Source organism: Oenanthe melanoleuca, chromosome 3, assembly GCF_029582105.1.
Source record: "Oenanthe melanoleuca isolate GR-GAL-2019-014 chromosome 3, OMel1.0, whole genome shotgun sequence".
NCBI lineage: Eukaryota > Metazoa > Chordata > Aves > Passeriformes > Muscicapidae > Oenanthe > Oenanthe melanoleuca.
In genome coordinates this window covers 65920044-65945886 of record NC_079336.1, presented here as the reverse complement: position 1 = coordinate 65945886, position 25843 = coordinate 65920044, and the positions used below count along the sequence as shown (strand labels likewise).

The following is a 25843-nucleotide window of genomic DNA, read 5'->3' as shown; positions in this document are numbered from 1 at the left end:
AGGAATGTTGCTGTTGAGTCAGGAACTTAACTTTTCCTTGGGAAGCAGCTTCAAGCAGATCCTCCAAGAAGTTGCTAAATTAAGTTTGCTTTGTAATCAAAAAACATTCTAATTGGAAGCAGTAGAAATGGAGACGTTTGTGATAATGTGATGGTTTACTTGATATTACAGTAGAGAAATATAGTGGTATTATTTTTAAAATGCCACAGGCAGAGTGAAGGACATCCTGGAGTCTTCACTCACTGACCCAGCCAAAGAACAAAAAAAGGAACAGACTAAAGGTCAAGTATATGCAATTTCCCTGAATTAAATATAATTTACTGCATATTCTAATTAGGTGTGTTGTTGTTTTAAGGCTGCTAGTTGTAGCCATATGCATAGAATCCTCGTTTTTATTCTTCCAAGTGCCTTAGTTATCTCTAGCAAGCTAGACCTAACTTTACAGAGTAGAGTCATTTGACTTTAAGTCAAATTTCAGAAGCATTTCCAGGTAGATTAAAAAATGGATATAACTGTTTAGGCAGACAAGAGAAGGCCCAGTATCATAATCATTTTGGTGTTCTTATGGTGGTTACTTCGATTTCCATCTGTCTACAAAGCCAGGGCAAACTCTGCAGCAGCACATTAGCTGTGAATCCATATTTATCTTGGCTCCTTTTTCTTCAGTCTCTGTCTGCATGGTTTGTGATGTAGATCCCATCATAGGAGATGATATAAGCAGCTCGTCAGTAGGAATGAGGCAAACCACCATGACTTCCTTGATTTATGTATGTGTTTTAAATTTAAATAAAAGATTCCATAGTCTTCTTTTCTACCTTTCCCCTCCAGTTTCATAGAGGAGAAGTTTATTAATAATTTTTAATACTACTTTTGTTTTTTTTTGTTTGGAAGGTTAAATATGATTATCCAGCAGAAGATTTAAATCACTTTTTGTATTACAGGTACCTTGAAACTGTCTTTACTTTCCTTTGACATATTTTCCAGTTGAAATTTTGACTGTTGTTTTTCTTTTTAAACCTTTTTTTAAATCTTCACTTTTGAATTTATAATATCAAAGGAATGAATGCATTTACTCTAATTATGATGAGAGGTGGTATTTAGAGCATGTATACATTAAAGTGCTTCTGTGAAGTTGCTTTCCATTGGTTCACTCCTTGAAAAAAAAATTTAAAATGTTCATAATAAGTTTTTTACAGTTGAATCGGTCAGGAGTCCTCACCCACCCCCTTTCTTTTTGCAGTTCAATTAAGTGGAATTGTTTTACATTGTTGATATTGTTGCATTACGTGTGTTATTTTTAGTTTCCTGTAGAAATGTCAGCTGGGTATTAATAGAGGCATGACTGTAGAGTTTTGGATTGCTTTCTAGTGTTGGGGGCATATGTTTTGGGTTATTTGTTTGTTTCTTTCGGTGGTTGGTTTTCTGAGGGTTTTTAAGCTAATGGCTGACAGCAGTAGAAGTAAGAAATCAAAATTACTCAGTGAGCTTTTATTTTTTGATTGGGTTGTGGCGATTCCTCTTGGTTATACCACCATCTTTCATATTCTTTTAGAATTTAGCCCACAGAAGTAGGGCTCCTATAGTCATAGTTCCCAGTCTAGAAAGGAACTATGAGCGGTCCCATTGCAACTAATTTGCATTTTGATTTACAATATGTGTTTAAAAGTGATGACTGCAGTGCAATCTGGACCCTTCAGAAATATTTCATTATGGAAAGCAATTACCTGTGATAGAGAGAAAAGTGCTCCTGGCTTTTCAAAGTATCATTTGGGCTGGAGCAGACTCCAGTTTCTCAGACCATCCATTCAGAATAAACCTTCATGAGGGAAAGGATAAATGTAGCCTAATTTCAGAAGCTGTTTTACCATTCCCGCCTTTGAGACTTTCTTTGGGTGAAACATATTATATTAAGGCTTTTGTAATTACACTGAACACTTAATGTTAGTTTCTGGGATAGATAGGCTTTTAAAGTGATGGTCAAAATCAGTATGACTTAGTCAATCCCATCACCTTTTTTATTTTCCATGCCATTCTCTGACACCTTTTCTCACGGCATTACAAACTGTTGAGGTCTATTGTATGTCAGAACATTTGGGATCTGGCATGTGTGGAGCATGATCTATGACTGAAATGTGAACTCAAAAAAGTTTGCATCAGCATAAGTCAATAACATTTCCCTGCACCCCAAACAACCCTTGAGCCTTGAATAATGATTTCTGTGCTTTTATACATACATAGAGCTCTTTAGTGACTGATTTTTCAAACTAAAAACCTCATCTGTCGTTGAGAGGACTGGAAAAATTTCTTTCACTTGAACTTTGACATCTTATTTGGATTTATTAATCTGTGTGTGATCCAAGTACAGTATTGTTCTTTATGTGGCCCTGGTTCATTCCAATCAACTGAGATTTGTTCCATTGTTTTCTTGCTGTGGAACTTAGGATTTGCAGGTTCTTCAACCAAGACTGTTTCAGCAGTATCAAAACATTGTCATTTAATGGAATTTATTTTAACTTCATTTAATTCCCATTTGTAATCAGTGAGTTTCAGCGAAATGATTGCCCTCTCTCTGCTGAGCAATACATTAATAAGAATATAAATTCAATAATGGTTCTCCAGGGGGCTTGACACGTGGTAGTCTATTTTAAACCTGTGTAATTAATTCGTTATTGTAATTCAACATGATAGAGTCAGCTAGGGAGCTTTTTTTTTGATGTTTACGGTATCTTTGCCTCTGCACCCGTCTTGGAAAGCCGGAGAGTGCTGAGAGTGAGCCGGGGAGAGCAGGACCTGTTCCCGGCGGGACCGTGGCGCTGTCCGTGGTGCTGCACACACAACTCAGACTCAGGGAGGCAGTGCAGTGTCCATCCCAGCTCTCGTTTGGATTAAGACTAATTAAATAGTTGAACTAAGTCAGAAAAAGGATGGTGTTTTAAATTTAACTTACAGTCATAGGTCAGACCAAAAAATGTCTTGATTACACCAACTAACTAACTAGATGAAGATTTATAATAAAGATGAACTGAAAAGTCTCAAAGGTTCTGGATTACTTATAGATATTTTCTTTTGAAATAAAGGTGGTTAATATCCTTAATCTACGAATGTAGACAATATGGATAAAATGCATTAGAAAAAACAGAAGAATTGTCACAAATTAGTATGATTGATATGTCTCTGAAGATACAAGGTGTATCCCAAGCTTTGAGGAAGACTAACACTCGTAGATTCTTGTCCTATTTTTTTCCTGCTGTTCTTTGTATTTTCCTTATACACTTAAATTAACTACAATTTAATAATTAGGTTTTCTACCATTTGGCAAGTAACGTGCATCTTCTTTGCACCTTGCAACTCAATTTCTTTTTCACACTGTCAATGTAAATCTGTAGTAAATCTTAGAGAATGTTTGTGTGTTACTTCCTGTCATTAAAAGCAATGATTCATTTGACCTAGCAGTACCAGAACCTGATATGACTTACTAGTGTCAGCTTCCAGAAGGATTCAAATGTTATGAATCATCCTTTCTTTTCAGCACTGAGCTGTCATCAGAAGTATACAAAAAGAAATGAGGTCCATCCCATCAAATAGTGATGTATAGAGCAAGTATTAAGTAAGCTTGTTTGAGCAATCTCAGAGCAGTTTAATACATTTATTTTTATGAAAAGAGCTAAAAATGAACTTCCAATTCCTTAGCATAAAAACTTTTGAGATGGTCTGGGTTATGAACTTACTCATGTGCTCTGGGATGATGTTCAGCATGCATGCTGTTATGGTAAAGGCAAAGTGACTTGCCCTTCATTGAAATCTTTTATTAAAAATATTCTTCTATTAATCTTTTCTTTATCATCTTTTCTTTAACAAAGACTGTATCTTGTTAAAAACACATGAGCTTACACTCTATTCTAATGCTTTGTGCTAACTTATTTTTTGTAGAATGTATCTTCTTTCCTGTTTCAAAGTCTTTTTGCTTCATCCTTTATTCCAGTTTTCAGTGTTTCCCTTTAGGGATCCTCGATCCCTAGCCCTTCAGTCACCAGCTCTTTCAGTTCCCCTCCAGACTGCTGCAACTTATTCTTTTGCTGAGGCTCAGCTTCTGCCTCTTTGACATTTGTCTTTAAAGTTTTATTACTGTCTTTTAGCCTTTACTCTCTCTGTTGCTGCCATACCTAGTCATTCTTATTGAACTAATAGGCAACCCTAAAATCCTTTTCACTTCCTTTAGTAAACAAGTCATATGGTTTTATTTAGGATTTCTTCTATCTCTTTCCCATTTTCCCATCTTACATGACCATTCTAAGACTGATAGCTCCCAATTGAAGGAACATAGAAAAAAACAATGGCTAGACAGTCATGTAAAAGTAAACTACTTCATTCATGAGAAGCCATTCTTTTAAGTTTAAGATGGAGGGTTTTTTAGATCTTTAATGTTAAACTGGCCCAACAGCTATGTGTAATCCAAAACTAGCTTCAAAAGAATAGTCAAATTGAGGAACTGGTGGCAGCTTTCTGGTTTACATTGTGAGAAAGAGCATCATCCTTGAAAAGTAGAAAGGTACCAACTTAAGAATGAAACTTTATTATGAATTCAAACCTTTTCTTCAACCTGAATTTTCATATAATTAATGACTTGAAAACTGCTGAATAAAATTAAATTTTATATTATGCAATATGCAAGTGCGAGGATTCCAAATGCTTTTTTGTGAGCGAGGTTCATACTGAAATAAGACAGGATGTAATCAGAATGTTTCAACTTCGAAAAAAAACTACAACCCTCACCCAAGCTTCCCAAACAAACAACCCACACCCTCCCAGTCCAATCCAGCCAGCCAGGGTGACATCTGATCTGTTATTCTTGAGATGTTGCTGCATAAATCCAGTCTTGGTCTGTTAGCTGCAGAAGAAGAATTTGAACAAATACCTGAGGCGCAGAGAGAATATCTAAACAGAGAAATAGCTGAGCTCAAGGCTGTGCAGCAATTGCATTTTACTTTACTAATAAAGGTAAATTTCAACAAAAAATAAGATTGCCTTTGATTTTCATTTCCTTCCGTGAGGGGAATGAGAGACTTGCTAATACCTTCCAGCTGCATCACAAACCATTGCAGCAAATAGCTGAGATAATACTTGGAGAAAATAGTGTATATAAGGTCAAGGGGTGAATAATGTCATATTTATATCCACCTTCTTGCTACTTCTTGCTACATGGAAAATGTGCTGGAGTTTCTATTTATACCTGGGTCATGAATGTTGAGGGTTTCTGAGTCTGTAATTGTAGTGAGCTGCATTTATTTTGTGTTTGAACTAATTTTTTTCTTTTATGATTCATCTTCGTTCTTTTGCAATGTCTGGGAGTGTTTATTTCCTTAATACTTTTTACTACATTCCAAGATGAATTTTAGCACATCTCTAGTTTCATGTATGCTTAACAGTACTGGGAAATATATTTTGTTTGTTTTGGTTTTGAATTATTTTTTTCAATGCTAGCTTTTCCTCTATGCTAAACATTCAGTCCTGTATTATATCCACAGAAGGCCTTTGAAAGCTAAAGCCTAGTAAGAAGTACGTTCTTGATTCCAAAACTGTAGTTGTCAAAAAATTGTTTTAGCAAAGAGTGGGGAATACCTACAATTTCATTATTAATATTCCCTAAAGTTATGCTGCTGGTTATTTTTGGTGGTGCCTGATCTTGACTGAAGTTCACAGCATTTACTCAATCCATCAGCTCTTCCAGGATCTGTAGAACTAGGCCATTGTTTGGTAGTCCCCCAAGACATGCTCAATCTGATAAGCAAATTGACAGCATTTACTCCTTTGCATAAGTGACTCTTAGATGTATATTCCCAGAGGAGGGGCCTAGGCTTTTGAATCTGTCTGTGTCATAGGGCAGAAATACAGGCACAGGCAGGACACAATCCAAAGAATGGCTCCCTAAATTTAGAATGACGTTGCTAACTTTCCTTAGTGTTTACTTTGAAGCAAAACAGGCTTATCTGCTCAGGGATTTCATTGGCCATAGGTCTTAACCATTTTGTGCATCCAGCATAGATCAGTTATTTGTGTGTAGAATGATGAAAACTTGATATATATTTTTCAGGCTTCATAGACATTTTTCTAGATATATTTAGATTTCTTGTTATATGAAGGAATTAGAGAGGTCATTACATATTAAAATTTGTAAATAGGAAGCTGTTAGCATCTGAGATGTGTGAAGACTGTGTCAGTGTGGTTGTTGTAATATCTTAGGTGTTATGGCACTAAAACAAAGTGCTAAATAAATACATATTCAAAATTCAGTGCAATAAGTTGCAGCTATTTTAACAGTATAAGCTCTGAGAAAACAGTACCTTTCCTGGGAGATACATGCAGTGACCACAAATCTTATTCATTATTTGATACTTGGCTTTTGTTAGAATCTAGAAATGTAATTATCAGGTTATTGATACTGTTTCTCCCCTAGGTTCTTTATCCTTAAAACACTAAGAAAAATGTCTAAGCAAATGCTGTGTAAACCTTGTTAGTATGAATGTCACAATTTTGGATACTAAGGACAATCATAACAGAATTTAAATAACTAAGTCTGAAGGTTTAATTGACAAGACTGGGTTTTGAATCTAATAATCTTTGAATCTGACAAATGCAACAATTGTTCTGACAATCTTAAAATGAGAGATGTTGTTAAATGAACAAACACATAGATGCTGAATTCTGCTGAACATTTAGTCTGTGTCATTGCTTGGTTTTCAGAACTGTCCATTATGAAGGTGGTGCTGTGTCCATTCATGCTCGTTCCCTTTGGCGACTAGAGACTCTAAGAGTTGCGTAAGTAAATCTGTCTCAGAAAAAGAAAGACATTGGGCAGGATACTTTTTGTATAGCAAAAGCAATCCTGTAAAATGAAAATAATTATAAATCTGAATGAGTAAAACTAAAATAATCCTTTAAAGATGCTTTATATGACTTTCTTTAAATACGAAACAAGTTTCTATAGAGAGAGTGTGTGTTGATTGTTTTTCAAAGTTGTTATAGCTTCAATGAATTCACAGTTTACATTTTTAGCACATAAATGACAAAAACAGAACTGGTTTCCTTAAAATAAGTATCATATGTGATACTCCTCCTTCAGCTTTTTTAAGCCATTTGGAAGACTTTGAATTTCTTCTCTTAAATTTTTTATTTTAATCATTCATTATTGGAAGTATTGGAGTAATAGTAAGGAATTGCGCCTTGTTAAAGTAATTGCAGTGTAAAACTGCATTTAAATCATATTACGATATGTGCGTATGATAAAGTTTCTAGTGAGGAATAAATGATTGCTTTTTAGAGATTTAATCAGAGCAGCTTATGAAAAGGTTACACTCCAGTGATGCTGTTTTCTCTGTGTGCATTTTATTAATAGGATGACATTAAATGTCAGTGGTAGGGCAGTGAGCTTTTTCCTTTGGACTAAAATGGACCTTGAGACAGTGACAGCAACAATGAAACTGTGGAAGGATCTCTGGCTTTTTGTTTTTTCCATGACATTTACTTCCCTAATAAGCAGTACTGCAGCAACATAGGGATCCAAGAAATGACAGGTTTCTTTTATGACCATCACATATATCACTTTGACAGGCATTGTATGCAAACTTTTGAAGGGTAAATGTTTGAATGTATATGACTGAAGGAAATAGTAAGAACTGTCAAAACAATTATTGCAAAGCAAGTGGTAATCTTTCTTTTTTAAAAGCAGGATTTTTCTAACCAGGAAAAAAGAACCAAATAAAACCTTAAGAATAGTAGTCTCTCCTGTACTTCCCTCATCAACCTATTTTCCTGTATGATATTCCAATTGCTATATGCATTCAGTGCTGAATTGCTGTCCATTAATATTCATACAAATGGTTCAATTTGTAGCTTTGTTTATGCATGCCTGAAGTTCTCAATCAATTGTAGTCCTTCCCAGAATGACTGCAGATATAATGCTATGTGAATTTTGCATGTTTCTAAAGGAACTTTTTTTTTTCCCCTCAACTCTGTTCATTAGTGGAGAACTCTCAAAAAATTGCCTGGGCAGTCTGCATGGACAGAGGCCCTTGGGATGCCCTGCCATGGGACACCAAACTGCTCAGCATTGCTTTCTTTCCCAAAAGGCAGAGTTCATGCTCTCACATTGCAAAAAATATTTTTAGTAGTTAGAAATGGCTTCATAAGATACTTCCTGCTCAAAAGGCTTTTTTGTAAGTGCACATGAACTGTTATTTTTCCTATCCTGCAGGCATGAACTAGAAGCATGGCTCAATTACGCTACCTTTTTTCTTTCTTATGGTCTGTAGCTACTGGGGCCAAAAGAAAATTGAATTAAACAAGAGAAAAGGCAGCTCCCCAGCATGACCTGTAATATAAAAGGTGCAGAACAGATGCATTTTACCAGGCTCGGCGACACAATAGCCAAGATTTGTGACCTTTTACTGACTAGAGAAACAGAAGTTATGATAGAACACTGGACTCAGATGTCCTTTTGTGGCATACATGGACTTTGCTGTGCAGGAGACAGAAAAAGATAAATGTATTTCTGAGATATAAAGCTTCCATGTTTCCTTCTACCCCAAAGCTTCCTCAACTTAAACAGAAGAGATTCTAGTTTTCAAAAGAAAATAGTTGATGACGAAAACGTTTTTATTCTTCTATTCTCTTTAAAACCAATTACTGAAAAGAAGCATTTAAAAAACTGGACATTGAAAATATTTGCCAAATTGGTTTTGCAGACTTTGCTTCCAGTATGGCTAACTCTAAAGACACATTTAAACAAGTGGGTATTGATGTTAAATAGGTAAGTGCCTTAACCAGCTATGTCTGTGTGTCTGGGAAAATGAAAATTATTAAACTTAAACCTATGTAAGTACAAACTTAAGGGATTTTCAGACTGCCATGTGGATACATACAAAAACACAAATATGATATGTATACAGAGTAAATACATGACTTCCTCTCCAAAAGGCAGCATTCACATACATCTGAAGTGCAAACTTTTGAAGGTATTTTGAAGAAAGTTCTGTGAAGACTAGGAAAATATTCTAGTTGTGACAGTTTTCCAATCTGAAAAGCCTTTGTGAAGTACATACTCCTTAGCAACCCCTACACAAGTTTATCTTCAGGAATTAAACAGGAGGAACATCAGGGCTGGATTTTGAGTTTAGGCCAAGAAGTTGGAAACCTATGACCTGTATTTTAAGTTGAGTGATTCTTGGGGAGCTTAGATAAGCTTTGCCTTTCTTCCTTCTATAGAATATGATGAATCTGGGCCATTTTTTTGCTTAATAAGTTTTCATATTTATTTTAGAAAATTTTCTATTTTTTTTTTTTTAAGCCATTTCATTTTTGCTCGACATTTAAAATGTGCTTAAAATCTCCTGACTGGTAAAAGATCTCTGGGAGAGTGAAGAATGGCAGCTGCTGGTAAATGAAATATTGGAGAGGGAACTAGCAGATCTAGACTCATTGTGTACAGCATGAGCCTCCTTGTCTGTAGGCGGTCTGTACCTTCTCTCAAGAGGAATTCAGTCTGAACAAAGGCAGCTTGTGCAAAGGAAGACCTTAAGATGATTTATTAGAATAGTTTTGTAGGGGATAACCATGATGTAGCCACTTTCCTGCTGATACTCCAAGATGTGAATTTTATATTTTATAGCAACTAGTTGGCAGTATATTTTACTTTAAAATATTTTTTGCCAGTAGTTAAAATATAATTTTTTTAAAATAAATGTTTTTTTATGGACTCTCTTAGGTGGAGTGGCAGCCACATTAGATGGGGACAACCATTCAGACTAAGGCATATAACAACAGGAAAATATTTAAGTCTCCTGGATGACAAGAGTCTTCTTCTTACAGACAAAGAGAAGGCAGATGTAAAATCTCCAGCATTCTGTTTTCGGTCTTCCAAGGTATGGAATCACTGCAGGATTAATATTACTAGTAATAATTCCAATCTCTTTAGAAAGCAGGATTTAGATACTTTCTGTTTGTTGTGATTGCATTAATTATTGGAGTCTTCTACTTTTCACTGGTTAAAAAAATTCCAAAATGCAGTATAATCAATGACTAGAAAGCTTCTTTTAGCATACTTTCTCTATGTATTGCTGCCTGGATGTCTGTTTGTGATTTCTTTTTTTTTTTTTTTTCCTTCTTATTAATTTGTTGCTTTTTTGTTGTTTTGTAGATTGGGTTGGGATTTTATTTTGTACTGCTTGCCCACTTTTGAGCAGTATACTAATTTCTAATTTGTTTTTCTGATTAACTTCTTTGCTGCTTCATTGCTTATATCTGTTGTCTAACATAGAAAAAATTTATAATATTGTGAGTACTGAAATTAAATTGGAAATTCAGGATTTCTCTCAGCACATACTTTACTGTATGCTAATCTGAAGTTACCAGAGTTACTTTTCCTTTTGACAGCTTCAATAAGCATTTTGAGTTTAAACCAGTACTGTTGTAGTGGGTAAACTGTTAAGAGTAATACTATGATAAATTCCTAAATATCCTTTAATTCTCATACTTTTCACTTGTAGAACTTTGTCTGAAATTTTTCCAAAAATAACTTTGTTGTTGTAAAAACTGTCTTCTAAAATAAAAATAGCAGTAAACATAATTACTCAATAACTTCTCTGTACCATTTAAATTATATATATATGTATTAATTATTTGCCTGCTTGGGAAGATAAGAAAAGATACCCAAAAGCAGGTGTATAGACTTTTGGAGTTTGATAAAAAGACTGTAGTTCAGGTGATGGTTTTGAGACCCAGACAATGGATCTTATTTGAAACCAACTAGAAAAGTCATAGAAATGCTTAAATATTTTAGGGCAATGCAGTACAGCCATTTTGGGAATTTCCTGTTGCAGCTAGTACAGATTTCAACACTTAAAAGCAAGAGGGATAGAATAATTCACTCTCTGATTTTTCAAGATGGGTTGTCAGCAGGGATGGCTCCTAAAAGCTATACTGTGCCCTACTGTTACATGATTTATTTAGTCAAAAAAATACTTGAAGACAAGAATTTTTAGCAGTAAAGAATGTCTCTTGTTGATATGGATAAAGTAGTTTCTCTCTATTTTCTATGTGGCATATGCACATGTATTTTGGAGACAAGGTGATGTTGTATTTGAAGTTTCTTCTTTTTCTTCTTCTTTTTTTCCAGCCTGAATTTGTAAGTCTCATTTGAAATTATTTCGAGGTTTTATATTTTGAAATGGTTTTGTTCTGCATGCTCAAAATGAAAGGGTAACATTTACTTGGTTTTTAGTGGCCAAACCTATCCTATGCTGAGCAGAGCAGAGACAAAAGGCTTTGGGGCAGGTAGAAACTTGTTATGGTAATCAATTGAAGTAATGAGAGAGTTTTAAGAGGGGTATATAAGCTAATCAGCAGGTGAAAATTATAATATTGATGCTTTTTGAATATGGATTTTCAAAGAATTGTGAAGTCTTGAAGATCATATTTGATGTAAATGTTGTGGATATCAACTTTAATTTTAACGAATGACTTGGAGAGGATATTAGAGATACCACAGAGGAGGAGTATATGCTTTGCTAAGGATGAATTGCATGGATGCAATCCTGTGTCATGTGCTCTAGAATGGCCCTGCTTCAGCAGGGAACTTGGACCAGATGACCCAGTGTGGTAATTTCTAACCTGACCCATTCTGTGATTCAGTCTCCTGCTTTGGACTTGTTATAGGAGTGTCATGTTTCACTTTATTAGGCTACTGGCATTAAAAAATTTTAGGTGCCTTCCTTCTCTCGGGGAAAGGGTATTAAAAAAATAAATTTCAAATTATAGGAGTGCTAGAAAGGCTTCTGTAAATAAGGTATGCAGATTTAGGGTCTCTTTTCCTCTGAGTTTGTTTGAACAAGCCATCTAAACTTTCACTTATACTGTTGAATGTACTTAGCACCCAAAAAAAAAAATATTCATGGATAAGAGAGAGCACTTGATCTTCTTTATTGAGTACAGAGCATTAAAACCTGTGGGTGTTTCAAGTGGCTAAGTCTTTCTTATTGAAATTTCATCCCTTTTTTTTGCCACAGTCATAATTCTTCCTTGCAGTAGCTGGAAAGAAGTGGGAAGAATTGTGAAGCTCTCACTTGCACAATTGTAAGTTAGCTTTAAATAGGCAAAAACAAACAAGAAAGAGGAAAATCTGAAAGGATCAGTTCCTTCAAGCATATGAGTAGATAATAACTTCAATTTCTGTAAGAAAAGTGGCTTTCACGTTTGCAGAGATAGTGCTGAAAATGTATCACCTGCAAACCTGAAGATTCACATGCAAATATAGAGGCTTAACATTTGTTTTTTATACCTTATTACTTACAAGGGCTCATCATCTTAAACATGTTAGCTTGCCAGTACTTCATTTAAAAAATAGCCCGGAAGAAAGGTAAAGAGGTTGGTTTTTTTTTTTTTTTTTTTTTTTTTTTTTTTTTTTTTTGTGAAAGCATGAAAATATCATGGTGTTGCCAAACAGCACTCAGAAGATAAGGATTTTCTGAGCAGCTAACAGTAACTTGATTTTTTTTTTTTTTTCTGATAATCAGCCTTTGTTCTCTGGTTATCATATATTACCCTAATAATTATCATTAAATGCAAAATATATTAGCCTTTCAAGCTTCTGAAATTCAGAAAATTCTTTTTTTTTTTCTTTTTTTTTTCTCTCTAGCAGTTCGTCTTCATTCAGCACAGGATGTCCACAGATATCTATAATTTATTTCCCAAATATATGGCTCTTTTAGTAGACTTGTGTTTCTAGAGGTTTTGTGGATTTTTTTTTTCCTCTTCCATTTCCTCAATATTGATTTTTTTTTATAAAGAACATTGTTTTAATATCACTATTCCACTGAAATAAGGTCTTTTTACCAATTTAGAAATGTTAGTACATTCTGTACCAAGTCTGCTTTTCGTGTCTGTAGTCTTTTCCAGAGGACAGAAATACATCAATTTTAATAAAATTCTATGGCTTGTATTTTTATGTCTTCATCTTTTTCTTCTAAAATTTTATGGAAATAATATTACTGTCACTTAAAAAGCAGCCATAAATTAGCTGCTTGCTAAGGTTGGTGAGGTCTTAAAATATCAGTCCTTAAAGTATGCCACAGAGAGTATGGGTTAGGCCAGAGGACAGGAGGTAAGGTTGAAAGGACAAGCCTTAATCATGGCAGTCCATTTTGGAATGTTATAAGGAGTTCAGCATTAGACTGAAATAATGGTTACGGTGAGGCTTCATAGAATAATTTTTCAACATTATAATGAAACCATTTTTAAAAGATTTTGTTCATTTAGCCCACAACAAAAGTGGGAAGATTGGCTTGTGTTCTTGTATGCATGGAATAAACACTGTTTACAAAGAGAACAACCTTCTGGAGAAAATTTGGCCTGTTGTTGAATAAGCCTGCTCATTTCTGATGCATTCTTGTTTTGTATTACTGAGAATATTTACAGACTGTTGCAAAAGCCACTTGTTGCTGTTTGGTCCAGTGTAATAAATGAAGATTTTAGATCCTTGTTTAGACAAGTTTGATCATCTGAGAATGGGTCTGGACTACAAATAAAACTGAAGGTTTTCTTTGTAAAAATGCTGTAGGAAGAATTAGCAGATGGTTCAGTAATGACAGGTTACATATGTGGTAAGAGTGCATCTGGAAAGTTGCACATGTAATGTCTGTGCCCATGCACCATTATTAATTAGTGACATGATGATTTCTGATGTTTTTTAGACCCCCATTTTCACTGATGAACTATTGTACTGGAGATAATGAGATTGATTCATTATAGGTACTTTCTCAACTCACTGCTGTTTACTGATATGAACCACACACTCCATTCAAATCTTCCCCTTTTATAAAACAATTTGTGATTCCTGTTCACATCCAGAAAAATCTCAGTCTTGAAGCTCCCAAATGAATGGTGTAATGCCTGCTGCCCCTACACCATCCTCTAGTCTTCTGTTTCTCTCCTACACGTAACTCGACTTTGACACTATAATAACTTTCCTGGCTACTATATTTATTTTGCAGGACAGAGCTCATTTAAATGGGATTGATTTCAATCTGGGCTTTAAACATATATGCAGAGCTGTTAGTGTACTTACATCAGTAAGAACAGAGATCTTGTTTGGCAAATTGTTGGCACTGCAATTTTTATGCCAAGTAAATTTACTTCTAATTGGAATGAAAATTTCAGTGTCAAACCCCTTCACTTTCTGCTACAGACAATAGATTTTTAACAAAGAATGCAAAAATACTTTAAATTAATAATCCTTCATCTTATTTACCGTGCTTTAGGAGAAAATCTGTGCATTCTTGTGTATTCACAATTAATTTCTTAAGATGTATATTCACATCTCAAGAAATTAATTGTGAGACCTGAAAAAAAGAAAACCTTACAGTGTAGAAGCACAGTATGCATTCACAGTATCTTCTAGTTATAAAGAGAATTCAAAAAACTAGAGCTTGAAATCAGGATCTAATTTTTCTTTTTCTTCATCATCATTTGTTTCCAATGTCATATTTTAAGTAGCTTCTCAATTTCCAGCTGTTACTGCATTCAGGTTATTTGTGCTAGGATTTGAAAGAATTGAATACAACATTTAGAGAATAATAGGTTAATAAGGAAATAGAGGCACACAATAACTGTAATTGGCATCAGATTATTAATAAATCAGTTGCTACTGTGTATCAATGGACAAGATTTTAATAAGAATTTCAGCACTTAAGAAGTTCTGAAAGTCATTTACTAGGTAGTGAAATTAATGTCTGTATCCAGAAACAATCAGAAAACAAGCTGAATTGATGAATATTATATCTGAAAACTTAATGTTATGAAAATGAATCATAAGACTTTTGCCTCCATACGATTATACTTTTTTTTTTCCAAATGCTTCAAAATGCATTCATGATTGTAGGCTGAATATCTAGTTACAGGACTTCTCCCTTTACTTTAAAAATGCTTAAAAAACCCCTTTAATAAGTTAGTGTTTGTTGTCTGCTCATGTACAAACCCCACTCTTTCTCAACTCGTGCTGTGAAGGTGTCTTCCCACATTGTCAAGGCATTTGTGTTTCTCCATACACTGAAGTCTGTTCAGAAGTAGTTTATGCTTAGGAGGACTAGTTATTGGGGAAACGCCTCAAATTAGAGCCACAAACTCTAGCATTGTTTGGGATGCCACATTTCCTCTCCTGAAACAAGTGCTGTCTCTACAGGGCACCAGCTGGAATGATGTGCTGTCATACCAGTAATAGTTTGTGGGCCAGTCATGCAGAAGTGGATTGCTTTTTTCCAGAAGTACTGTGCCCATTGTTGGGCAGTGACAGGTTAAAGGTCATCTCTCAGTGATTGCTGGATGGAGCTCATCTTTTCCAGGCTGGATAAAACCTCCAAATGCCCCAGGAAAAGCTAGTTCAGGTTAATAATGCCTGGTTCAGGGGAGTTAATGTATCTGGGGCTGTTTTGTAAACTCATGTTTCAGTAATGACATGTATTGTCAGTTATGATCCTAATTCTTTCCTATGCAGGTGAAATGAATGCACATGACTTCTCTAGTGAACCTGACTAAGTTTTTGCACAGATGGGATTTCTCTTTGTGTTTATCTAAAAGTTATACTTTCCTACTTTTTTAGTAATATCTTTAAAGGATCTCAAATATTCTTTTAGGTCTTTGCTCTGGATGATTTCCTAATATTTGTTGTTTTATGCAAATATTAACACATTGGTTATTGTTTGTGTGTACATCTTTTTCTTTATCAGGAAAAATTGGACATAGGTACAAGAAAAGAGGTGGATGGAATGGGAGCACCTGAAATAAAGTATGGAGACTCAATATGCTTCATACAACATGTAGATACAGGCTTATGGCTCACATACCAGTCTGCTGATGCAAAGTCTGTAAGGATGGGTTCTCTGCAGCGAAAGGTAAGACTGTAAATAGGAATGCATTTCATTCACTCACAGTCTGGTAGGGTGGGTGGGGGCTGGGAAATGAAGGGAGCTACATGAGCCAGCTAATTTCTGGATTTCAATATTTTAAGCATGCTTGCCAGATGAAAGAGTGAGGTTTTTTTCAGTCACATATTAAAAAGTTAAGTGGTGTACTGAATTCTCAAACTGAAGGCCTGACAGAGTCTGTGTGTTAAGTTGTAGACATTATCTCACAAGTATTTATAAATCTGGATATATTTGATTTCAAGCTAAAATATTAGTAACAACCTATAGAATATGCTAAGGTGCCTTTCTTCAGTGTAGTTTGGGTTGAGGCTTTTAGTTCAAAGTATTTTTTTTCACATTGTATTACCTTTTGGGCTAGAATGTTCAAATCTTGAGTCCTGAGATATTTCTTTGTTTATACAATAATCACAGCCAAGCTGCATAGCTGCTCCAAGCTGCTAGCTCAGCATCATAAAGTAGGGAAAAGATTCTTTTGCAACTTAACACACTAGTGTTTTCCCTGACTATTTTAGATACCAGAACTACACAGTTAGAGCAGGGGTTTAAAATATTTATGTGAATTGGATTGAATACCTCCAGAGCAATGAGAACTAGACATGAAAAGCTGTAAGTTATTGGAACATAGTCAGAAAAAGCCAGTAATGCCCTTAGAAATGATGACCAGTAATGAATACATGTTATGACCTTGTCTGCTTTAGGGATTTGCTGCTCTATATGGGAAGTGTTTTGAATGTTGATGAAAACAAACAGCAAAACGAAAACCTCTCAGATACTATTTATTATTTAAAAAAAAAAAAATTGCTTTCAAAAGCTGTGGCTTTGAGGTTATTATGGCACTAAACCTATTGGCTCAGTACAGGTGTGTCTTTGGGCTTGAGAAACTAAACCATTGAATTATCTATTTTTAATAAAATTGTTATTTTTGTATGTGACTTCATAATTTCCTAGCCTTCCTTCCTATGTGAGTTTTCAGACTTCTTATCTAACATCTCATTTTGCAGTGAGTGCTTCTTGCTTTTGTTTTCAGGCAATAATGCACCATGAAGGGCACATGGATGATGGTTTGACACTGTCCAGATCTCAGAATGAAGAATCCCGTACAGCACGTGTCATCCGTAGTACAGTCTTCCTGTTCAACAGGTTCATAAGGTGTGCTTTTAGAATGATCTTTTCATCACTTTTCTTCCTTTTCTCATCAGTTTTATTCAAACTTGCCATTATCACAACAGAGAACAATTTATCCTTCAGAAACAAATAGATCAGTGCTTCTCAAACTGGACTTTATGTCAGTTCTTTGTGTTATCAGCAGATAAGCACCTTGACAGATACTGGTCAATTTTTTTTTTCTCTGTCTTCTAACATTAATTTATTGGTCAATCTTGATTTAAATGCATAAACATACTGAAAATGCAAACAAACCATAAAAGAGATTTTTCCTTGCCAAAATTTGCTTTGAGTCATATAGCTCTTTCTTTTCTAAGTATGGTTTTTAAAGGTGATCTTCCTTGAAAAACCTGGAAGAGTGAGATAACTGTGTAACTACAGATCTGTAAAAAATGCAAATATACTGCGGAAATTCATAGTCTCAAGAAGAAGTTTTCTTTAAAATTATACCTTCTTTCTACCCTCACATTACACATTGCTTATAGGTTCCCTTTTAATGCTACTTGTTTCTTTAATATTTTGAAACATGAAAAAATGTTGTGTTGTGTTTTATAATAATTAGCCATTTAAAAATCCTGTCAGATGTGTGTAATTTGCATTTATCTTCCTATTCCTAAATAAGACTGATAAAATGCTAATTCTCAAATGCTTATGATTTGAGTAATTGATGAAAGGCCCTTTCATCAGTGTAGCTTGCATTAGACAAAGAATGAGATGCAGTAGGACGGTATGGAATGATAAGAATTTCATAAGAACTCATTTGTCACAAGAAAAAGTGTGGGAGATAGTGACCATGTTCTAAGTAAGGGCACAGACGAAGACACAGACATCTTAATTTGTTGAAAAACATGTAGCAAGGTACTTAAAAAAACCAGGACAAAATCACCCATCAGGAAAATTGTCTACAGTATGAAATTTGAAATACAAAGGAAATGTAAGCCCTAGGTCACTTTGTAAATAATACACCTTCACAGAATCTTCTAAGAATGCCATAAAAGATAAAGACAGAGAAAGACAATTTAATAATAAGGTTTCACAAATCAAGGTATTGCTAAATTACAGTGGAGATTTTTGTAGAGTGCACAGAGAGTCCAAGGCAGTGTTTAGCAGTTTAGATTTGGCAAGATGTTACTTCAAAAAGAAAAAGCTGAATTGAAGAGGATGAAAATTATTCTTTTAAGTGTATGCTCCAGTTCTTCCTCATGAAGTCAGTATGAAAATTGCACTTTGGTTAACATGCTCAGAATAAAAATTAAGTTTTAAAGATAACGACTTTTGTAGCTATCCTTTTGAAACTTTGCATTATTTGCAAAGGGATTCAGCTGAGCAAGGGGCAGCTGTGACATGGATGAGATCAGTCAGCCCTCTACTTCTAAGAGAGAATGTTCATAGACTTTAGTAAGGCCATGCTTGACTTGGGTATCAGGGAAGCTATAAGGCTAAAGAAGTGCTGAGACAGGATGTGTAGAACAGCTGCATCTTTCCACACTGAAAAGGGCTTAAGAAAAGGTTAGAGATGTGTTTGAGAGCCTCCATGGGCTATATGGACCCTCCACAGCACTGGTCCCTTTAGCTTGTGTCCATTCCAGTTTCATGATGCTCTGTACAGTTTACAATAACTTCATCTTCTGCTCTGCCTCTGAAACTGCTACATCCATAGGTAGGATATTAAAATGTGGTTTTGGATTAGGAAAAAAAAATACCAGAAATAATATTTTTCATGCTTTCTGGTTTTGTTTGAGAAGGGAAGGGTAGGCTCTTACATGGAGAATGGGCAGATATGAAGAATTTTTGACAAGTTGCTGTCAGAAAATGAGCTTTAGCATCTAATCAAACTTTGCTTTTAAATAAATAAAGACTTTGAATGATAGAGTAAATTAATTTTCAATTCTCAGGAGACTTTGCATCTTCTTGCAGGGGCCTTGATTCTCTCAGCAAGAAAGTGAAGTCTTCCACCATTGATTTGCCTATTGAGTCAGTCAGTCTGAGCCTTCAGGACTTGATTGGCTATTTTCACCCCCCTGATGAACATTTGGAGCACGAAAACAAACAAAACAGACTCCGAGCACTGAAGAATCGCCAGAACCTCTTCCAAGAAGAGGTACTTCTCTCAGTTTTACTCCTGATTTTCCACTACTGTCTGCAAGTATTCTTTCACAACAGCTCTGGTGTTGATGTCTACTATGGATTATGCTTGCAGTGGGATTTTTTTTATCCTATAAGAATCAAACTATTTGCTACATTCATAATTACTCTTGATCTGCTGGTATTCATGCATATTTGAAGAAATGTGTTTATGGTCTTATTTCTTTTTCCCTTTATAATAACATTAGATGACCTTGAACCTTGAACTCTACCCATAATTTTCTCCTTATGTGTGAATCAAATTTTCTGTTATAATCTCTTAAAGTTGGAGGATGTTTTGGTTTACTAAGCATTCTTTAAGCATTTTGTTTATTATTATGTATTATTTCTCTGGTAATAATAGTTGCCTATACTTTTGTCAGATGCCTAAGCATCCTCCAGAATAAAATCATGCTGAAAATTATGTCAGTAATACTGTTTATTTTTCTTTTAATTTGATCATCCCAAATGGCAGATGTTTATTACCTCCATCAAGGAAAATTTTCTGTTGGGATTGCTTGTTTGACTTCACTAATATATTCTTGTGTTTTGCAAATCCTGTTCTTCATGTTTGTTTTCTTAGATTTCTGAAAATCTTTTGTGTTTGCATCTAAAAATACTTGCTTTTTCTTCTGATGATGAGAGCTTTTTTATTTTTAGGGTATGATCAACCTTGTTCTTGAATGTATTGATCGCTTGAATGTATACAGCAGTGCAGCTCACTTTGCAGATGTAGCTGGGAAGGAAGCTGGAGAAGCATGGAAATCTATTCTGAATTCTTTGTATGAATTACTAGGTAAGACATATTATGGATTACTTGGATAGTTTTAGCTTAAAACAGTGAAGAATAAAGAAGTACGTAACTGTTGTAGTACAGAAGAATTTCCACTGTGCAGAAAATTAGAATACAAATTAAGCAAGATTTTTGCATTTGCAGTTATTTGATGTGTTAACAATCAATTAAAGAAGTTATGTCAGGAATTATAAACACTTAAAAGTATCCAGACTAGGTCCAGAGAGTTAACATCTCCATGAAATCAGGCGATGACTGATGGGGTGTAGATGGTAGATGATGGAGTATAAAATTCTGTTATTTGGTTATTCTTAGATGTAGGGTAGAGTTGAGTTTTTTTGTTACAGTTTAGTTTATCTCTTGTTACATTAAGCACAGTGCAGACTGGAGGAAGTAGTGGCTTGATTTTCAATTTACGAGGCTAGAAAATTCCTTCTGCCTGTTTTGTACAAAGTATTGCTTCCACGGACTTGTAGTGACGAGAACAGCCCACAAGCTTTTGTTGACTTTCCAGTCTGTGTGCCCCTCCTGCCCCCTGATGTTACTTCTCTAACTGCATTATCTTCTGGCAGCTAATGCTTAGGAAGCCTGGCTTTGATCTGGCTATGATGAATTTGTACATTACTCTGTTCTGAATAATGCTGCATCTGTACAGTAATTACATGGATGACAAATGGATATTGCTTGCTCAGTCTTGCTTCAGCAAACAGTACTTTGTTTTTTGAGTTTACACATAAATAAAAGTAAACTGTGATGCCAGAATTCATGTCTTTTGCCTTGTCATTGACGTTGTGTTGTATTTCACTGTTATGAGAATGAAGGCACTTATAGATGCTGAGACTGGAGACTATCACCTATAAAAATCATAATCTTAGAATGGTTTGGGTCATAAGAGACCTCTAAAGATCATCTAGTCTAGCCACCTCGATTGCAAAAATAAACTTCCTTATGTTCAATCCAAGTCTGCTGTCTTTCAATTTAAAATAATTGACATATATCTAGTAAAGCATCTCTCCATTCTCTATTACAAATACGTACATTTACTGTGAACTCGTACTAGATCCTTTTGCATTACAAAAAAGTGCCAAGGAGTATGCAGTGATGTAATGTTCATGTCTGACTGACCACATCATGGTTTTTATTCCTTTAAAACTGAATGCTGGTCTTGTTTGGAGTATTGGACAAGAAAAAAAAGCAACTGTAGGATGTTATTTTTTGTTTTCAGTTTTAAGTGTCTATGTGCCTCATTTAATGCACAGCTTTAACCAATGAATACTAACCTTTCACAAAGTTGTGCTGAGCAGCATTTATGAAACCATCTGTGTCTCATTATTGTTAATGAAGTTAAATTTAGTGATGTGTTAAGCACTGCACAACTGCCTTCATTTTATGTTCCTACCTGAAGCACAGTGAGATTGTGTGGCTTGCCTATAACCAATAAAAAGTCACTGTCAGAAACCGGTGTTCTTTAGCTCTAGTCCATGTGTTTTTAACAAGATGTTCCCCCTCTTATGATTTCCAAGTATTTTCAAATAACTGTGGTCATAATTAATCAAACGTATAATATTTCAGGTTACATTTTTTTTCTATTATATAATACAGCAAGTAAAAGGGTTTTGTTAGTTTGTTTTGTTATTAGGATTTGATTTTCCTCATCAGAAAACAGGAAACTGCCATTTTACAGAACTGCCAGTGCTCCAATATTGCTCTTCCTCTTTGCAGATAGCTTCATGTACTATGTATGTTGTAAATCTAAAAATAAGTTCTCTAAGTTTAACCTTTTATAAATAAAGCAGCATAAAAACATAGTTGCAATATAATACAGTGAGTTTGTGCAACAAAAACCGATGGATTTTAAGAGGTCATTGCCTCTTAGCAGGACCAACAGTCTCTGTCTGCTGCTGGAAATAATCAGAGAAACTTCAGGTTGAAATAATTTTTTAGTGGCACTGGAAAACAATCTTAAGTTTGCGCTGTTCCATACACCAAACAGAAATATTTGTGCCTCAGTTCTTTCTTGGAGTAGAGCAGATGCTTCTCTGAGAGCTTCTGTGTGTACCTGAAGATGCATATAATCCAGGGCAGGGCAAGCTTGTGGGTGCCTGCAGTGTTCAGGGAGATTTCAGTTCAGCTGTACCCACCAATGACTCAGTCTACTTCAATCTTCAGCTTAAAGCATGAGGGTGAAACATTCAAAGCAGTTACTTCCTCCCTACAGCCTTGTCAAAAGTATAGCAAACAGTTCCTAGATATCTATCTTGTTTTACTTCCTATTACTCTTGAACAAATATACTGTAACAGTAGAAAATAATTTGCATTCATCACCTATGTTGTTTGCTTCATACTCTGCTTTTGCAATGTTTTCTCTCATTACAAGGATACTGTTTTTCAGAAACTTGTTTCTATAATAGCAGCTGACTTCTGTGGTGTAAGTACAGGCTTCTTCATTTTGCAGGGATTATTGAGATGATTGTAGAGCCAAAATAATTCAAATTCCCTAAAGGTCAATTTGATATCAAAGGTGATTCTTATGCTGAATTCTAACTACCACTTATATTATTTAAATTCAAATCTAGAACACAAATAATTAAAGGTTAAGACTGTATCTTACTGGATCCATTCTGATGAGAAATGAGGAATTATTTGAATTTAAATGCACTTAAAACTGTGATTTAATTTCTCTCGTGCTCTCTTTTCCCAATAGCGGCTCTGATTCGAGGAAATCGTAAAAACTGTGCCCAATTTTCTGGATCTCTTGACTGGTTGATCAGCAGATTAGAAAGACTGGAAGCCTCCTCTGGTATGCTTTTCAGTATTTTAACTTCCTTATTTCACCAGTTCTAAATTCTTTAAAGTGATGTACTAGTTCAGCCTAATTATAATAAAGTTCTTATTATAAGATCTTAAATTATGTTAATAAAGTGAGATTTATATTTGTAACATTTTTTACATACTGGTTTCAGTTGTACTTCTACTTTAAATTCCAGCAGTCTTGCCTTTTCCTTGACCAGTTGGATGTAGTGTTACCTTTTAATTCAGACAAAGCATTTGATAAAATAGCTGTTCAGTAGTGTAAGTTGTATGAACTTTTTTTCTAATTCTATTATCTTCCCTTTTCTTTGTAAGTCTGCATGTTTTTCAGGATTTGCATCAAACTAAATACAATAATAGTCTTATGGAATGGATATAATTTATTCTGCCTAACAGTGTTTGCCTATGTAATACATACACATTTTCTTTTTAATCACTGCTTTTGCTCCTGAGGTGTAAATTTCAATTTAAAGTTAACAAGAAATGTTTTTAAGTAGCAGTTGAGACTGTTTTACTTTAAATATAGTACTTCTTACAATTTGTTTGGAAGATGACCTCTTGAGAACCTTTCAAGACTTCTTTTTTGAAATAATGCTACAGTGAGTTCAAAGAGCAGGAAGATTTGTAGTCAAACCAATGGGAAGCATAGTTACAATAACAGTGTTACATGGCTCTCCAGTGACATATTTGTAACATATTCTCATCATCTTCTTGGTTTGGTGTCATGTGTTATTCCATGGAATGGAAGGAGCATAATGATTGATTAAAGAATTGTCCTCAGGAACTGAAATTGCATTCCCTGTACGATTCTTTCCATTTCTCAATCATATGTCTGCCTCAGACTGATGGTGTGCACAGGAGTCTTTGAAATGCTAAGGCCAGGAAGGATGCCCCCATTGCAAAAGTTCTTTGTTTTATATTAGACTGGTAAATGTTTGGGAAAAAAAAAGGCACAGGCATAACACAGCCTTTTACAGTGGCAATCATAAATGAGAAATACCCTGCTATTGCTATGTATTCCACATAGTTCTAGGAATGCAGGTCAGCATTTGGTATATATTTATAAATTTCTTACCTCGGTTGTATTCAGTGGATCAGCAGCAGCCACGAGAACAGATGTGTCCTGTAGTAAACAGGGTGTTTGTGTTCCCCTCAGCTCTGAATGCCATTAAACATTCATGGGCATTTTGTTTATTTGCCATAAATCTGTTCCTGAGATGAACTGACCAACAACATGGGAAAATATTGTCAAATGTCAGTGGCAGGAGTGTTCTCCTTCTCAGGGCTGAGGGTGAACTGGCACGGCATTTGCTAGCTGATTGACAAAATCTGCGGTGCTTGATTGCACTTGTAAAGAGCAGTTACACACTGCTGCTTCTCCTCTTGCAAAGATTTTTCCCTTTGTCAGCTCTTGGCGCTAGGAGAGATTTTAAGAGTCAGTTTCTCTTGGGGCTGAGACTGGTATAGAGGCTTTGAAGCATTTGCCTGTGTGAACCCCTCCAAACAGCAATGTTTCATGGAACTACTTTTTCAGAGTTTTGTTTCTTGTTTGAGTGGCAGATCTAAGGCCTTAGGGCAGGGAACCTGTTTTACTACAGGCTTACTTCCTACTTCTGCCCTGCACCTGGTCTGTTTCAGCCTGGTGTGTTTATGCTCTGAATGCTGGAGCAGCTCAGGAGATGAGGCAGCAGGAGCATAGGAGTCTTTGCCTGTATCACTACTTTAGTTCTCAGCTGGTGACTCAGATGGCTGCTTACAGCATGGGTGGCTAGTTAGAGGTTTGCAGATCATCCTGTCATTGCAGCTGTACACTGCAGTTGGTGATCCTAACTAAATAGATGTTGTAACTGAACAAAATTTGTGTTGGTTTACATTATTATTTAGTGGAAGCTGCTCTGTAGATGCTGCGATCTCCTTACTCTATCAAGCATTTGAGTTACTGAACTTAAACTGAAACAAGCATTTGAAAAACGTCAAAATCATAAATTATTTTTCCACTATGCTCCACCTTTGGTATGACAGCATTAATTTAAGGAGAATGATCTCAAAAGTATGCATTTATATGGGATTTGATTGCAAGCTGCTTAATTTCAATGTATATCACAAGATCTTAATGGTCAAACTATTTCCTGAAAGACCTAATTTTACATTTGAAACTCTCATGGTAAGGGCTTTCAGAAATAGTGCAAAACTTTTCACTCAACTTTTGGAGGTTCAAGATGAAAATTCTTATGACAGCTCTAAAAATGCTGTGTTACATGGTTTCTGTTGGGTACGTATGTATTTTTAGGTTTTAATCTCAAACCTAAAAGATTTGAAAATTTAAACTTAATTGTTTATGATAGGATAGTAAGGCATGAGATGCATTCTGTAAACTGCAGAGTATTCTGACACTAGTGGCTCTGGGTAGTGAACCTCCTGACTTGCTGCAAGAACTCTGAATGTACTAATATTTGCAATACTCATTTGCTCTGAGTTTTCTGCTAGGATCTAGGCCACTTGTACTCCATCCCCATCTGCATTAGTAGTGTAACTTCCATGTTGCCTCCAAAACTGATTTTATAATAAGGACTTTTTCTGGTTTTGAGGGTGTCAGTTATAAAAGATGCTAATTAGGATGTGCTTTAGTTATCCTGGGAGGCACAGTAGGTTTAGCTTTTAGTATGTAAATATAATTTTGTGATTTTATGTGGGATGCTTGCTTGCCAGATTTTGAGCTTTATTTTGCTTGATGGGCTGAGCATAGTCACTGTTCTAATTTACAGTGGGAGATCTTCAGTGGAGAGAAATACTGGCATATATTAAACCTTTAAGAATACTGGGATACATATATTCACATAAAATAATTCTTTTTCTAAAGGTAAAGTGTTTATGAGGAAGAAACACCACATTCTGTTAATCACACCAAACATTAAAGTTGCCAGCTACACCTTCTGCATGTGTTTTCTTGAATGTATTGCAATAAAGATTTGATACTGCC

The 25843-nt window shown here is 35.2% G+C and overlaps 1 protein-coding gene across 1 annotated transcript in view; it reads left to right on the top strand.

The window, feature by feature from the left end:
* Positions 1-25843, top strand: part of RYR2 (ryanodine receptor 2) — a 416925-nt gene that overhangs the window by 171336 nt on the left and 219746 nt on the right. Inside the window, 7 exon segments of the mRNA XM_056487752.1 lie at positions 6742-6816; positions 9761-9917; positions 15774-15938; positions 16999-17120; positions 19053-19236; positions 19920-20055; positions 22757-22852. Of these exon segments, the coding sequence (XP_056343727.1) occupies positions 6742-6816; positions 9761-9917; positions 15774-15938; positions 16999-17120; positions 19053-19236; positions 19920-20055; positions 22757-22852 (935 nt within the window).